The sequence below is a fragment of the Chelonia mydas genome, chromosome 5, assembly GCF_015237465.2.
Source record: "Chelonia mydas isolate rCheMyd1 chromosome 5, rCheMyd1.pri.v2, whole genome shotgun sequence".
Lineage (NCBI taxonomy): Eukaryota > Metazoa > Chordata > Testudines > Cheloniidae > Chelonia > Chelonia mydas.
Window position 1 is genome coordinate 40705816 of NC_051245.2, and position 17466 is coordinate 40723281.

At 39.4% G+C, this 17466-nt stretch overlaps 1 protein-coding gene across 4 annotated transcripts in view; it reads right to left on the reverse strand.

The window, feature by feature from the left end:
- Nucleotides 1-17466, reverse strand: part of ADAMTS6 (ADAM metallopeptidase with thrombospondin type 1 motif 6) — a 319882-nt gene that overhangs the window by 173419 nt on the left and 128997 nt on the right. For all 4 annotated transcript variants that reach the window (XM_007058991.4, XM_043546883.1, XM_037902909.2 and 1 more), the window contains one exon: nucleotides 110-256. In XM_007058991.4, the coding sequence (XP_007059053.2) occupies nucleotides 110-256 (147 nt within the window). The remainder of the gene's footprint in view (nucleotides 1-109; nucleotides 257-17466) is intronic.

Sequence of the window (17466 nt, forward strand, 5' to 3'; positions counted from 1 at the left end):
ATTCTACAGAAAGTGAATTAGTGTAAATCACTGTATCTCCACCAATTATTTATTCCAATGAGTATGAAATTTTGGAGCAATTCATTATCTCTCTCCAGAGATTACTTACTCTAAAAAGCTGGTGATGTAGTCCCGGCTACAGGCTGACCAGGAGAAGGGGTTGGTGTTTGCTGTAATGTGAGCTGCCATAAGTTTTGCTGCTTCATGACCTTTGGTCCCACAAGAATTTCCAATTCCATCATGGTTCATACCAAAACTGTCCAAAACAGAAGAAAAAAAAGTGTCCCATTACTTTCCTATGGTACCAGACAAAAATAGAGTTTGCAACTGAAAGGCCACGCTCAGTTAGTGTAGGAGGACTGAAACAAGATATGTATGATTAATTCAGACTAAACTCTGTACACTCAGAATACTATGCAATTTTGCTGTTTCATATAAAGATATCAAAGCATTTTACTACATTGTGTAAGTCTCACAATAGGCCTGTGAGATAAACAAAAGGTACTCATACTTCAGGCCTTATTTGGGAGTTTGGCCCAAGTAAGAACTACGGGTAAATACCTGCTCTTGCACTCAGATCAGTAAACACAGACACAGAGAGTCTGCGTGATACTGCCAAGGTCACATAGTGAGTCAATGACAATCCAGAATAGAACTTAGGCAGCCTAACTACTAAACAACCTGTGCTCCCTATATGCATCCATTTATACAGTGATCTTGATCCTCTGCTGTTCTAAGTCTGCTTTGTGGTGGTCCTCAAATGCAGGGTCAGCAAAATGATTCATATATCACCCCCTTCTTAACATCCAACATAGTTCACATGGTCAGAGAAAAAGGGGTGTACCCAAGGATCCTTAGAGGTTGGAACAGCCCGTTGGAACTGTAGGTGGCCAGCATAATGTAGAACAGCTAAATCATCACCAAACTAAAACTAAAAGCTAAATCCATAAGAACTCTTCTTTAACAGACTACTTAAGAGCAAATGTTTAACTTTATACATCAAATTAACCTTTAAAATTAAATAACTACTACATTTTAGATATAACACGTTAGTGAAATATTCAGTTTGTCAGCAGTTTGATTGATATGACATAAATTAATCATAATAATTAAAGATAACATACAAAAAGGCACTCTAATTAATTGTATAATTTTTTAAAAAGCATCTCCCCTGTCCGTCTTTGGGGTAGCTGGAGTCAGTCTGCAGTATGGCAAATTTTCTTAAATATTCATCTATCACGAAGGAATTTCTCTTTTCCATGCAAATGTCATTCAAGATCATGGGCTTGTTATATTCCATTCTGGATCTCGTCACAAAAGATCATGATATCTCATGAGCCATTCGAAATAGCAGATTTCATTACTCATGGGAAGAGACAGAAAGACAGTTAAGGAAAATGAAATATTCATAACTTTAAAATACAACCTTCCCATCCGTACTGTGAGAAAAAATTCAAAGCAAAATCAAAACACGTTAAACAAGTTATCCCTCAGACATGGTGCATTTATTCTGGCTTAGTTCTTAGTGGTAGCACTTTTTACATTTTTAGGCAAAAACAATGCACTTTTATTTTCACTCTTTTTTTTTAATGTAAGGCTAATCACAATCACTTCTCTCTGCTCTGCTCCTGAGTTATACAATCATTTAGGTATTGTGAAATGATGTAAATTAATTCATCACAGTGTACATAAATGTAATTTATGCATGCAGTCTGAAGATTTTTTGTAATACTGTAAATTATGGTTACTCACCTGTAACTGGAGTTCTTTGAGACGTACTCAAGTCTGTATAGTCACACCCATGGGATACACCGACTGAGCAGCTCTGATGGTGGAAACTTTTGATAATATTGCCTGTTGGCGCACTCTTGTACGCCCTCCTGCTCCTTCCCTCAGTGTTCCTGAATGTTCTGAGGGCAAGGTTATAAAAGGGGTATAGCACTCTGACCACCTTAGTTTCTTCTACCGCTTCCCAAAAGTCTGATACTCTAATTAGGACTTAGGAAAAGATGAAGGTACATGGGGAGCGTAAATATGCTCCACATTACATCTCTACACAGTTCTGTTAAATGGAATGCATCTAAGCTATACCACTGATGTTGCCTTGGCCTTTGTGGAATGGGACCTAATCCCTTCAGGAATAGGAACAGATGCCAATAAGCAGCCATCCTCTATGCACAGTCTAGCCCATTTTGATGTTTGAGAAGCAATTGCTTGACCTCTTTTGTTATTATCATAAGATATGACAGGAGTAAATCTGGAGATTTTCCGAATTGTTTTGTCCTATTAAGATAATATACTAAAGCCCCCTTAGCATCTAAACTTTGTAACTTATTTTCATCTGCAGTTGCATGGGGTCTTAGAAACACTGGCAGGTTAATTGACTGATTAATGTAAAATTCAGTCACTACTTTAGGTAGGAACTCGGAAGGGCAATGTGGCACAACCTTATCTTTATGGAGTACAGTAAATGGCAGGTCAGCCATGAGGGCTCACAGGACACTCTTCTTGCTGATGTTGTAGCTATGATAAAAACTGTTTAAACTGAAAGATGAAATGAAGAACATTCTCCAATTGGCTAAAAGAGAGGCTTCATGAACTGCATAAGGACTGTGTTAAGGTCTCATGTCAGTGGAGGGCCCTTGAATGGTGGATAGATATTAATTAACCCTTTCATAAATCTTTCAACTGTCTCATGTGTGGATATAGATTTGTTTTCGATAAGTGAATGATACACTGATATAGCTGCTTAGCAAACCTTAATAAATGCTTAATTAATCATTTCCTAGAGCTAAGACAAACCTCCTGTACCCCTGTGAACTACACTGTAATAATCCTGATTGAATCCTATATCTCAAGCCATCAGGTGTAGGAAATATGAGTCCGTATGATAAAATTTTCCATTCTGCTGAGTCAACAAATGGAGTGAGACGGAGAGATTGGAAAACTCCTTTGGATAGCTGAAGGTGGTCCGGGAGCCACAGTTGCTTCAGCCTTGCCAGAACAACTATGATTACTTTGGCTCTGTCCTGTTTTATCATCCTTATTACCCTCTGAATGAGAGGAAATGGAGGGAAAAAATATAGAACACCTCATACACAATTTATCCTGAATGTGTCAGATGGTGTGATGCTATATGATTGAAATATGACCATGTATGTCATTGATATTGCCATTGTTAGACAATTGCAACAAATCTTGTACAAAGTATGTTATGTAAGGTACCAATGGAAAAGTTACGATTTGCTAAATAAGATTATCCTGTTTATATGCATGTATCATCTTTGTATCTGAAGTTATGAATATTGGCTATATATCTATATCTCAGATCGGTTTGTGCCTGGGGTAACACCGACAAGCTAGTTTACATCCAGTCTAGCCAGCCCATTGTGAATGGACTATTCAAGTTTAATGATCCATTAAGGATACTTCACTCTAACAATGGGCCATAGAAGAAACTCATTCTGCCCAGATATCCATTCCTGCAAACGCCTCAGCCTCCAAGGGGCCAATGGCTACCCCCTGTGAGTCATCAGGCCTTGTAAGGACATGTAATATGCTCATGTGACACTGGACTCCATCTTGTGCCAGTAACTCTCCACTGGACTGTGAGCTTTGTTTGAAACAGAAAATTTACAGGCACATGGCTCAGGGTATAAAATCCCCCTGGGACAATTCCATTTTGCCTCTTTACTGCTCTGATTCTCTGGACTGTGGATTTACAACTAAAAGGAGCATACTGACCTATGGACCGATAATCCCTCAATCTTTTGGAAGTTACCAGAGAAACTTCACAAGCCAGCAGTCTATAACATCACTGCTACCAAACCTGATATAAGAACATCGCAATTATTGTATGTATATGATCTATTAACCATTTTAACTCTCTTCTTCTTTTCTTTTATTAACCTTTAGGTTTTAATTATTAAAGAATTGGCGGCAAAGTGATTATGGGTAAAATCTGAATTATATATTGAGCTGGCTATGTGACTGATCTCTTGAGATTAGAAGGACCCTATATGTGATTAAACTGGTTTTCAATAACCACTCCTCATAGAGTCCAGTATCTGGGAGCTGTGATAAGGGCTGCATTTTTGACTTTTTGTTAACCAGTGTGGTAAGGCAGAAGTTTACCTTTGTTACTGGCTTGGTATAATCTAATGATAGAATAACTACCAGTTTGAGGTGAGTCTGCCCTATTTCTCAGCAGTTTGTCCTGAATCTGGTGTTCTCAGCTGTGACCCACTGGGGCACAGTGACAGATGGATTGACTGTCTCTCCCGGCTCTTCAGCCACGTCTGGGACACCTTTGTGTTTTACTTTGTCACAAAATGTCTACCACTGGACAACCTCATGCACTGATGTTCTCTTGTATCACTGACAGCTTGAAAGACCATTCATGGAGTTCGGTTGTGTCCCTGCTCCAGCAGTTTGAAAGGCTGTTTTCTTTCACTACTAGGCACAGAACTACAGGTAGGTCTTGTATTGAATTCACCATTCCCAGAGAGACATCGCTTCCTTACATAGCTCCATGCAATGAATTCTTCCTCCTTGTTTATATAATACATTGACATTGTATTGTCCATAAAGACCTAAATTATCTTATGATGATGATAGGCAGAAATGATTTCAGAGCCCAATGTATTGCTTTTAGCTGTAGCAGCCTGATGTACAATTTCTTTTCCTGGAAAATCCATTGGCCACAAACTGTCAATTTGTCGAAACATCCTCCCCAACTTAGGTTGGAAACATCTGATGTGATTGTTGCTGATAAAGCTGGAGCATTGAAAGCCATTCCTTTTATTTTTTGAAGGTTTTGAGGTTATGAGGCCCATTAGTCTGAGAAAAAATATGATTCTTTGACAAGGGAACTATGCAATAAGGCTAAGGCTGGCTGAATCCTTATAAACTTTTATTCTGGCAGAAAGTACCCTTCTTTCTGAGAGACCAAATTGCCACTATGAAGGGGATCTTTTGAGTGGGTAGTATGATTGACTTCTCCCAATTTATCTTTTGTCCCAGCTTATTGAATAGGGAGTGTGTGCAGGATATGACTTCTGATAGATTTTGTTCTGACAATGTTTTGATTAGCCAGTGATCTAGCATCTACATATATGTGAATCCCTTGGCTTTGTAAAGGCACGAATACTGCCAAGAGGCATTTTGTAAAAAGTCTGGAGCAGGAGAAAAGCCAAAGGGAAAGACTTTGAATTGAAAATGATCTTTCCCTACTAGGAAACAGATATTTGCAGTATGGCAATTTGATTGCAATATATGCCCTTCAGGTTGAGAGCTCAAACCAATCTTGTATTGAGAGGAAATATTTTATATAGATCCCAAATTCAACATGAAATCAGAATTTACTGATGAAGGAATTGAATTCTCTCAGGTCTAATGTAGGTCAAAGACCTCCATCCTTTTTTGGGATTAGGAAGTACCTTGAACAGAAACCCTTTCCTCCGAATTCCCTCAGCTCCACTTCTATTACCCCTGCCTCCACAAGACAGGGAGCCTCCCATTTTAACAGGCCCTCATGAGAGGGGTCTCTGAATAGGAATGGGGTGAGAAGGTTGGGAGGAGAGAGGGAGTCAGACTGGATGGGGTATCTGCTGTGAATTATTTCTAATATCTATCTACCCATAGTTATAGCACTCCAGTTGCAGAAACAACACAGGCAGTCACCAAATGGGGTAGGTAAAGAATAGTCCAAATTTGGTTTGCAGCTCTCAGACCTTATGTCAAACCTCAGGATGAAGGTCCAGCACAGATGTTGACATTGAGACCTGTTTGCCTTTTACCTGAGGCTTAAACACTTTCCTCCTTTGCTGCCAATGTTATTCAGCAGAATGTTGTTGATGGTAGAGGCATCTCTGAGAAAATAAAGACTAGGAAGATGAGGATGCATACTGTTGTCACTGATACCTGAACACAGCTACCTAGTTCTTCTCCTAGGTTGCTGATACACTCATAAAAATCTGGGTGCAGATCTAGTGACTGTCACTTCTTCAGGAACCTCATTTTACTGCTAAATGCACCATTCCCTTTAAAGGGAAACTCCTCCACTTTAGTGATTCTCTCTGAAGGTAGTTCAGATGATCTACTCCATGAATGATTCCTGAGAGAGATGGCTTCTAGGAGAAACTTCCAAGGAATCAAACGTTACTCTTAGATTGTGTTTTGCAACAATCTTTAGACATGAGGGCATTGGCTAATTTTCTTGGAACCTCTGAGATGGATTTTGCAAATACCACCATCTTTTCCCAAAGACAGTACTGGTTGCATGCAATTACAGTCTGGTAATCTGACATTCTTACACCCAATGTTTCAGATTAAAATACTTTTTTGCCTAAAATGTCCATTTTCTTGCTTTCTTTATCAGAAGGTGTAGACTACATCAAGCACCCTTAGACCTCTGGGCTGCAGCTTCAGCCAAATGCAAGTTCAGAACTGGATGTCTGTGCAAAAAGAATGAAAAACCCTCATGCGGTAATAGGCAGCTACCTTTTTCAACATTGCTTGAACAGAAGTGGAAATGAACCATATTATTGCTTTTGCTAGCTGCCAGAGCCCATCTAAAACTGGCAGTGTAATTCTCTCCTTGGATGGAGAGTCAAGAATGTTGAAGATGATGAGAAGTCTCCTTTACTATCAGAGAGGGGATTTTCAAAGTAGTTGCCATTCTCTCAACTACTTCATGAAATTATACTGCACCCTCTGATGGGGAACACACAGTTGTAATCCCTACACTCTCACCTGGAAAGATTTACTCCTCCAGTTCAGGGTCCATTTGTTGGTATTCTTCAGGCATCCCAGCCTCCTCTTCTTCCAAAAGTGTGTCTTTTGTCCAAGGGGAGGCCAAACTCTGCAGGATGAGGACTGGAATCTACAAGGGTCTCCACAGGACTGATGGGAGGCCACTGGGAAGCTTAAATAAGTGTTTAGATCTATATTGTTTCCTATGTTTTCTCTGTACTGCTTTTATTCTAAAATAAATGTTCTCTGCTTTGAAAGAGCTGTTTAGTTTCTTGTAACCACTGGCATACATTGCACATAGCCCTTGGAGAGAAAGCAAATATCAGGTGCTGGACTTTAATCACAGTAAAGAAAAAGGGGGATGCAGCCTAAAAACTCAGTCAGAAGGAAGAGGGACCTGGATTCTGGCCCAGAGAGAGGTGATGTCTAGAGGCTTAAGACCTAAGGGTGCATTCCTTGAGCAGACCATGGGGGGGGGAAGGAGGGGGGGGTCAAAGGTGCAGTTACCCCAAAAACTGTGACAGTCCCTTCTGCAGAAGTGTCTGCTGCTGCTCCTCTCTGGAAGTATCAAAGGCTGAAGCTAAGCTATGTTCACTCACGGATCAGGAGATGACCCAGTTCTGGAGGGCCTGGTTTCACAGCCTGATGCAGCAGTAGAGCTTGAAGTCTATTTTGCCACTCTTTCTGTGCTCTCAGGTGAAAGTACTGCAGATTGAGCACCCTGAGGGAGTGTCCCTTCCTGAGGCAGGCTAGGCATCTTGTATGAGCATCTAAGGCTGGAAACACTGCTGGGCAGGAGGCACATTTCTTAAATACTCAGCCTCTTGAACTTCCAATCCACCATCAGATCCCAATAGCAGAACTAAAGTCTTAACTTCAAATAACTACTTAGAAAAATTAAAATAAATAAATAAATAAATAAATAAAAAGAAATAAAACCCAACACTAAAACCTAAAATCTACATTACAAAAGTATTAGACATTATTCAAGCTAAGAATCTGGGCCGAAGGCCCAGATACAGTTCCTGATCTGGCACCTACGGCAATTGAAAGGAACTCATGTGGCCAAGGCACCATGCTCCCTTTTATAGCCTCATCTTCAGAATCTTCAGGAGCAGTTAGGGGAAGGGATGGGGGCATAAGAGTGCTCCAACAGGTACTGCTATCAAAAAGTTCCACTGTAGGATCAGCACCACTGGTGCATTTTATGGGGGAATATGCAGAGGACAGTAAAAGAAGAACAGATGTTTTCAAATTAGACACAGATTCAAGACAACTAAAAAGAATCTTTAATCTAATTCACTCTTTGTTCTTAAGCAATCTGGGTGTAAAATACTGTCAACTCATTATTATTAACATCATTGTTTCTATTAAACAAGTTACACTTTGTTTTTCATAAACTTTGTGTCGCCTTCACTCTTCACTGTAAAGTTTTAAAATACATTGTGCTTGTTCCAGTACTATACAAACAGAATAATTTAAATCTTCAAAAATATAACATACTTTATATAACTGAGAAATATATTAATATTATTTAGGATAATTGAATTCTACTTAAGGACTAAATTGAAAAAAATACAGGGATTACCAAAATCAAAATTATTATTATTGTAAAATGCAAATAGGACTCTAAATTATGTCTTTTCATAGTGACAATGAGAAATTTGCAAGGAGAGGGAGGGAGAAAAAGGGGAATGTTTCATCAATAATCTGTTCCAATCAGAAAAAAGAGTGTGAATTAACACAAAAACACCAGTACGGAGTACTAGGATTTCTTCTACCGTGTCAGCTCACTCAACAAGACCTCTATGACCATATCAGGCAAGGTTGTTTATATCAGTGGTTCTCAACCTTTCCAGACTGCTGTAGCCCTTTCAGGAGTCTGATTTTTGTTGTGTACCCCGAGTTACACCTCACAGAAAAACTACTTGCTTTCAAAATCAGACAAAAATGTCACCGCACACTATTACTAAAAAATTGCTTACTTTCTCATTTTTATCATATAATTATAAAATAAATCAATTGGAATATAAATATTATACTTACATTTCAGGGTATAGTATATAGAGCAATATAAACAAGTCATTCTCTGTATGAAATGTTAGTTTGTACTGACTTAGTTAGTGCTTTTTTACACAGCCTGTTGTAAAACTAGGCAAATATCTAGACAAGTTGATGTACCCCCTGGAAGACCTCTGAGTGCCCCTGGTTGAGAACCACTAGGTTATATGTTATTTTTATGCCAGCTAATAGAATAATTATTTGTTAACTGGTGTGATGTTATAGATGGTAATCGCTTTGAAGCAGGATCTATCTTTATTTTTTATTCGTTTACAGCAATATATTGCTGGCACTTGGTTTTTAACATACGCTCCAAATCATGATGTATAGTAGACAGTGTCTTGCCCATTATATTTATGTAGAATTCATGACAGCTATCCATGTGAATTTGATGTAATACATGCCTCTTGGTCAACTTAACTTATACTCTTCATTGTATACCACAATAAAAGCTTACTCTTATAATAAAAATGCATATGCAACATATTCTTTACATTCAAATATAACACCTCCATAATATTAATTTTCTTATCTTTTATTTGTTGATGTCTTATTCTGATCCAGAAGCAAATACCTGCAAAGTCATTTTTAGTTTTCTACTTAGTAATATGTAATATTTGAGACCTGCATATACTCTTTTGTCTGATATCCAACATTTTTACTACCCTCACGTATTTCCAGATTATACTGTGAAGGTGCCACTAATGGCTGCATATTTAAGGCTGAGTCGAATTCTGCACTTCTGACATTATGAAAAGAAGAAAAATCTAATGTGGTCTTAAAAAACATATTAATTTAATTTGTTACAACAAACATTGATATGCATTAATCATAATTCTAGGGATGTTGCATGGAGCACAGTTAAGGTTGTTTGGCTGCCTTCACTCTGCATTTTCATGCCTTAATATATTTGGATTTATTTTAAGTTTTACCTTAACTGTAAATTTCCTGGGTTTGTAATGCACGTTTTGGGGTTAATTACAATATCTCTAATATTTTCCCTTAATTACTATAGGTATTCTCAACTTCAACTCTCTTAACATAGTTTTTCTCTGAAATTTTAAAGTAAATGAACACAAACGTAGTTGAACAATGAATCTTTTAAAATATATCTATAGTGGTCACCTAACTGAGCATAATTTTGTGTTGTGCTACTTATGAAGCACTTTAAAATACAATCAAGTATGATTCACTGAAGAAAATTATAGTCAACTTAGAAACACCCTTTGCAACAGGGCAATGGCAAACTCTCTTTCACATCTTAATGACATAGGGCAAAATTCTCCTCCCGGATCTGCACAGTAGACAACTAGCCTGCACATATCTTACATGTGGAACACCTGCTAAAGTCAGTGAAGGTGCTACACAAGGGAGTGTGAATATGCAATAGTGATCATCAGCACCGTGTGTCAGAGAAGTAAGTTTTCCCTTTAATCATGAAGCAAACTACTGTGCTTAGATTTCCTTTGGAAATATGAAACCAGCATTCATGTTGCCCTGAATGTTACTGTAACCTTTCTTTCCACCTCCATTTATTCAACTCTACTTATGCTTTTGTTAAGATCTGTGAAATGTTACTGCATTCCCTTTCCTTGAATATAATATTTTAATGTAAGACTAATGATTTCAATATATTATAATTCTAAACTTTAAACTACAGTTTCCACATATCACAAAATATTAATCTTATTTCACATCACAGAAACCAGACTTGTTTTTCTAGCCTCAAGTTTATGACATTTAAGTCTATTTGGACAATTAATCATTAAAGCTAAAGTCCCAATGAAGTTTCTTTTTACGTTAACGTAAGTTGTGAGTTTTTACAACTGCAATATAACATGAGGTAGACACAAGACATAATAAAGGAAATCACAATTTCTTGAACCCCAAAAGAAATATAGAAATGAATATATTGTTATTTAATGATTGTTTTATATGATTTTTCCAGTTAATTCAGTGCCTCTTTAAGGTGAAGTGATTATTCGATATGCAACAGGGCAAGAAACTATTGCTTGGGCTAAGTAGAACACTGGAATTCCAGTGGATTCTGTGTTAAAATGGCCTCATGGACTCTCATTGGTTGGGCTGACCTTAGGGGCCAATTGTCTGTTAGCTGAGTTTCTCTTTCACACATGGATCATTTAAACCATCACATACTGTTGAGCCAGTGATCCTGGTAACAGGACTTCAGATATCACCCATAGGTTTGATATGGTCTTTCAAATCTCCCATGATAGAGGACATGCTCTTTCGTTCATAATTAGGTACCAACCCATCCATTATGGACTGCCAGGGACAGGTTTATCCCAAGTGCCAGTTGGTGGTAGTTGGTGCTAGATGTGGTTTGGGCTTTGATATGCATGTCCCTATTCTTTTAGGCTGGAGTCTTCTATGCCACTTGGAACTCCATTCCCCTGTCATTATTCAAACATGCCTCCAACCAGCTTAAATTAACAACTTTTTGTAGTGCCGTACCTATTTGCTCCCCTTGGATGAGAAACGGATTTCCATAGTTTAGTGCACTCTAGGGAACCTCTCAGTACCAGAGTTAAGGACCCATCATGCAGATGGGATTAGGAGGAACCGGAATATAGTCCCACTGCTTCTGAAGAATTGAAGACAGTTTGCTAAAATTCAGAAAAATGTCTCTAGGAGGACTGCTAGGGACAATGGATCAACATTGCTAGCCCATCAAACGGTATGTCTACGATGCAATTAAACACACATGGCTGGCCTCTGCCAGCTGACTTGGGCTCATGGGGCTTGGGCTAAGGGGCTGTTTAATTGTGGTGTAGACATTCCAGCTCAGGCTGCAGCCTGTGCTCTGGGACCCTCCCACCGTAAAGAGTCATAGAGCCCAGGCTCCAGCCCGAGCCCAAATGTCTACACCACAGTTAAACTGCCCCTTAGCCTGAGCACCACGAGCCCAAGTCAGCAGCGGGTTTTTCACTGAAGTGTAGCCATAAGTAGACCATTTGTCTACCCTGAGTAAAGAGTGAAGAAGAGTTCCACAGCTTCGGCTAATACCCCCAAGCACATCATAGTGGTATTAGCTATTTCAAAACTGGGTGTACATTAGCTGTTTTAAGTTCCACTCCAAGAAACTCATCAATCCATGTTTTCTCTCTCTCTCTCTCTCTCTCTCTCTCTCTCTCTCACATTCCCTTCTTGCCCTCAGCAAGATGTGGCTGCTGCTATCTCACGTCCCTCCACCCACTCAAACCTCACTTTTTCCACATATATCCAGCTGCCCCACCAGCCATTCCTCCACATAGCTGTCTGTTATTTGTGTCTCTTGTTTTCTTTCCTTCCCTATTCTCTGACTTGGATACCTGGCTATCTTCTCTGATACTAACCCACCACCTTTATCCTTGGGATTGTCAAATTCCACATTAACAATCTAGTTTATCTGTCTCTCATTTCCTCTCCTTCACTTTCTCCAGCTCTCGACCAATCTGTCCATCAATTACATTAACTGTTCTTTTGATCTTGTCTTCACTCGACATTTCTCTCTTCTTATCTTGTCTTTCAAACTTTGATTCCCTGTTCTCTGTTTATCACCTTATTTCCTTTAAAATGACTCATCCTCTCTTTCCTCCAATCATTCATTCCTTTTGAGTATATCTGACACTGCAACTGGGAGGTGTGCTTGGTTGATCAGCGCTAGCATGTATATGTCTACCTGAGCTGGGAATTACACCTCCCATTCAGTGCAGCCACAGCAGGTAGGGTTGGCCTTCTGAGTTCATTTCTAGGGTGTCAGACAGACTTGTACTTGAGCAGCTGTCCCGAGCCACCACCCATACCACCATGGCCACACTCCTATTTTTAGCATGCTAGCTACTCCTGGGGGAATTCTGTGCCCCTGCGGGAGTGCAGAATTCATACCTTCTGCAGATTTCTTGGCTCCCCCACAGAAAAATGGGGGAGCCAAGAAATCTGTGGGGAACACACACCCCTTCCCTGGCAGCCCGGGCATGACTTCTGGGAGCAGCCAGCAGCAGAGAGCAGATCACAACAGAGGGGGCGGGGGGCAGGAGGGAGGCTGGGCATGCATCCGTGTGTCCGTGGAGAGATGTTAAGTGAGTGGGGCTGGGCGGGTGTCTGCCTGTGAACAAGTGAGAGAGACTCACTCTGTCCCTGTCACTTGCTGTTGCTGCATCCCAGGCTTGGAGGTGTAGGGCTCTGTGAAGCAGACTCTGTCCCTGAGGCAGAGCAGAAATGTAACAACTAAGCAGGCAGGCTGCTTTTGTTCCCATTCTTAGTTAATTGTTCCCATTCTTAGTCAATTAAGGCTCCTTTACCTTGCCAGAGTGGTGTAAAGAAGCCTTATTGTAAATGACAGTAACTGAATCATCAGCTAGGAAGATCTATGTGCTTTCTCGCTTTTTTTCCTGTGCCAGAGAGGCACAATGGGGTTAGATTACAGCTCAGGATCTATTTTACTTATCCATTTAAAAAAAATGCAGGACAATGATTAGCAAAACTGTATGACTTGTACATTATAATCAAGTCTGAGCAATTTAAAGCGACATTCTACTTTACAGAACACCAAACACCATAATAAAAGTAATGTAATTTAAATGAAAATCCAGGATTATAACTGAATCCTTCTTTTTGTAGTCTTGGTAGGAAGGTCTCTGTGAAAACACCATCCTGGTCACTATGGATGTAGAAGCCCTCTACACCAACAGTCCACACAAAGATGGACTACAAGCCTTCAGGAACAGTATCCCCGATAATGTCACGGCAAACCTGGTGGCTGAACTTTGTGACTTTGTCCTCACCCATAACTATTTCACATTTGGGGACAATGTATACCTTCAAATCAGCGGCACTGCTATGGGTAACCGCATGGCCCCACAGTATGCCAACCTTTTTATGGCTGACTTAGAACAACACTTCCTCAGCTCTTGTCCCCTAATGCCCCTACTCTACTTGCGCTACACTGATGACATCTTCATCATCTGGACCCATGGAAAAGAAGCCCTTGAGGAATTCCACCATGATTTCAACAATTTCCATCCCACCATCAACCTCAGCCTGGACCAGTCCACAAAAGAGATCAACTTCCTGGACACTATGGTGTTAATAAGCGATGGTCACATAAACACCACCATATACCGGAAACCTACTGACCGCTATTCCTACCTACATGCCTCCAGCTTTCATCCAGACTACACCACACAATCCATTGTCTACAGCCAAGCTCTACGATACAACCACATTTGCTCCAACCCCTCTGACAGAGACAAACATCTACAAGATCTCTATCAAGCATTCTTACAACTACAACACCCACCTGCTGAAGTGAAGAAACAGACTGACAGAGCCAGAAGAGTACCCAGAAATCACCTACTACAGGACAGGCTCAACAAAGAAAATAACAGAACGCCACTAGCCATCGCCTTCAGCCCCCAACTAAAACCTCTCCAACATATCATCAAGGATCTACAACCTATCCTGAAGGACGACCCATCATTCTCACAGATCTTGGGAGACAGACCAGTCCTTGCTTACAGACAGCCCCCCAACCTGAAGCAAATACTCACCAGCAACCACACACCACACAACAGAACCATTAACCCAGGAACCTATTCTTGCAACAAAGCCCGTTGCCAACTGTATCCACATATCTATTCAGGGGACACCATCATAGGGCCTAATCACATCAGCCACATTATCAGAGGCTCGTTCACCTGCACATCTACCAATGTGATATATGCCATCATGTGCCAGCAATGCCCCTCTGCCATGTACATTGGCCAAACTGGACAGTCTCTACGTAAAAGAATAAATGGACACAAATCAGACGTCAAGAATTATAATATTCAAAAACCAGTTGGAGAACACTTCAATCTCTTTGGTCACTCGATTACAGACCTAAAAGTTGCAATTCTTCAACAAAAAAACTTCAAAAACGGACTCCAAGGAGAGACTGCTGAATTGGAATTAATTTGCAAACTGGATACAATTATCTTAGGCTTGAATAGAGACTGGGAGTGGATGGGTCATTACACAAAGTAAAACTATTTCCCCATGTTTATTCCCCTCCACCCCACCCCCCACTGTTCCTCAGATGTTCTTGTCAACTGCTGGAAATGGTCTACCTTGATTATCACTACAAAAGGTTCACCCCTCCCCCCCCCGGCTCTCCTGCTGTTAATAGCTCACCTTAAGTGATGACTCTTGTTACAGTGTGTATGGTAACACCCATTGTTTCATGTTCTCTATGTATATAAATCTCCCCACTGTATTTTACACTGAATGCATCCGATGAAGTGAGCTGTAGCTCACGAAAGCTTATGCTCAAATAAATTTGTTAGTCTCTGAGATGCAACAAGTACTCCTTTTCTTTCTACGAATCTATGAAACCTGTTGAGTCATACTTCTTTCAATGATATCTTAGAAGTCATATTCCAGAGAAAGTATGTACAAGTCAGCAAAATATGTACAATTACATTACAATTTTCATATAAACACAGCAGTTTATTTCATTCTTTGCTACTCTCTCTTCTCCTCAGTTCCACAGTTTTCACAACTTCTGTATGCCATGGCTACTATATAACTAATAAAAACACAGTATTTCAGAGTGAATTCTTTCCTTTTTAATTTAGTTCAGTTTTTTGTGTATATTATGTACTCAGTCTAGACATGTCGCTTAAATATAGTTATATGCTTTAATTTTCCATTTAATAGGGAAGCCAATTCCCAATTTCCCATGTAGTTATGAATAGTAAAGTGATTATAATGGCACAATCAAAGAAAACAGTTAAGAATGTTCTTTGATATAGTTAACTTACTCTGCATGCAAGTACCCTCAAGTACACTCAGTACCAAGCTCTATCCAATTTGAAAATAAAGAGAAATAGATGGAGAGGAAATTTGCACTTTCTTATAATTTAGTCACAAAACTTTTTGGGTGGATGGTAGGATGATGGCTGGATGGCTCAAAATATTCGAGCAGGTGCCACTAAGTACTCTTTATAGACCAACCTTTTTCTCCATATATTCCTTCTGGACTTCACTGTCACTAGCTTTTACCACCAAGGGCAAGCTGTGCTGCCTTCTGCAGTCACTCCATGCATTAAACAGTGTTTCTCAAATGCGGCCACTGTGGCCACATGTGGCCACCAGGGACTTTTCTTGTGGCCACAGCCTTCAGGGCTTAATTTGTCCCCAGGCTTGCCAGGGCTGAGTAAGTCTGCTGTGAAAAGTGATACCTGTATGTTTGTTAATATCACTTTTCACAACAGACTTACTAGCTAGCAATAAATACATTACAATGATTTGAACGTGTATATGTGCATATTTATTTGTCTTCCCTAAAGCTAATTAAGTATTTTAGCACTCTGAGGCCATGAAAAATTTTTTCCTGAGAATCCCTGCATTAGAAAATAGGGGACAATGAAACTGGTGTCCACACACTTCTCAACACAAAGTTTGACAAACTAGGTCCGTACTGGTGTACGAGGTGGGAACCTCCAGTAAGGGCCAATTCAGAGTTTTTTAAAAGAGACATTAAGTATAAAAAAAGGAAACAGTGCCAAAAATGTAGGAGTATCGGTAGTAGCAAACATAGCTGCAGTTCAAAGAAAAAAAGATGCTGTGACCACAAGACATGCAGGATGGCTGCATTATTGTTCCCAGATTCTAATCCATACCCTAACCATATGCAGAAATCACTGTCATCACACCAGCATCTCACACCACCATAGATATGAATGATTTACCATTTAAATTTACACATTTACATTTGTGTAAATAACCTCTCTAAAACCTATATCCGCATGATTTAAAAGCACTACGATACGTACTGTATGAATGTATATGTATCACCTGAAGATCTTTTTCTATGTGAATAGAGTACATTAAATTCAAAGTAGGGTTGTATATAATTATAAAAGATGTTAATGAGCAAGACTTCCAGGGCTTTTAGTGAATCATAGAAGTTATTCCCTCATGAGTGGAAATATATTTTCCTTTACTCTATCACTTATGTAAATAATTACAGAAAGAGAAGGAAAGATATAAAGAGAGAATGAACTACATGTGTTTTAAATTAGTTTTTCTTACTTTTGATGCAGTTTTAAACAATTGTTTTTGGATTTGTAAAAAATGATCTATCTCAGTGTAAATGCCTGTAAAAGTCAGCCTTTTTTCACAGATAAAATAAATGAGGTAATACTTGCCTAAGGATTATCTTGCATGATAGGTGGGCTGGAATAAGTGTATACTTCCAATTCCTGATTCTGTTCAGTAGATTGATAGTTTCCATTTTAGTCTGTATGGGAACTTTTAGCTGTTGCATCAGTTAATGACTGGAAAAACATGTCATCCATAACTCAGCATTGGTCAACCCATGTAAACAAGGAAGGAGACCTAATGAATCATAATAGGAGGTGCCTAGTCATTTTATATTCATCAGAGGTTATTGGTGATGCTTGTTTTTGAATGCAGACCTGAAACATTCCAAGATCAATCTTTAATCAAATTTTTTTGTTATCCCAAAACATCATGTCCTTTCAAAATGATATATGGGCGCTTTGAAAGTGCAAGTGATGTTATGACTATTGAGCACACTTCATGGTTAGTACATTACTACAGCTGTACCAACAGTAAAAATAAAAATATTGTTCTAATCATAAAAAC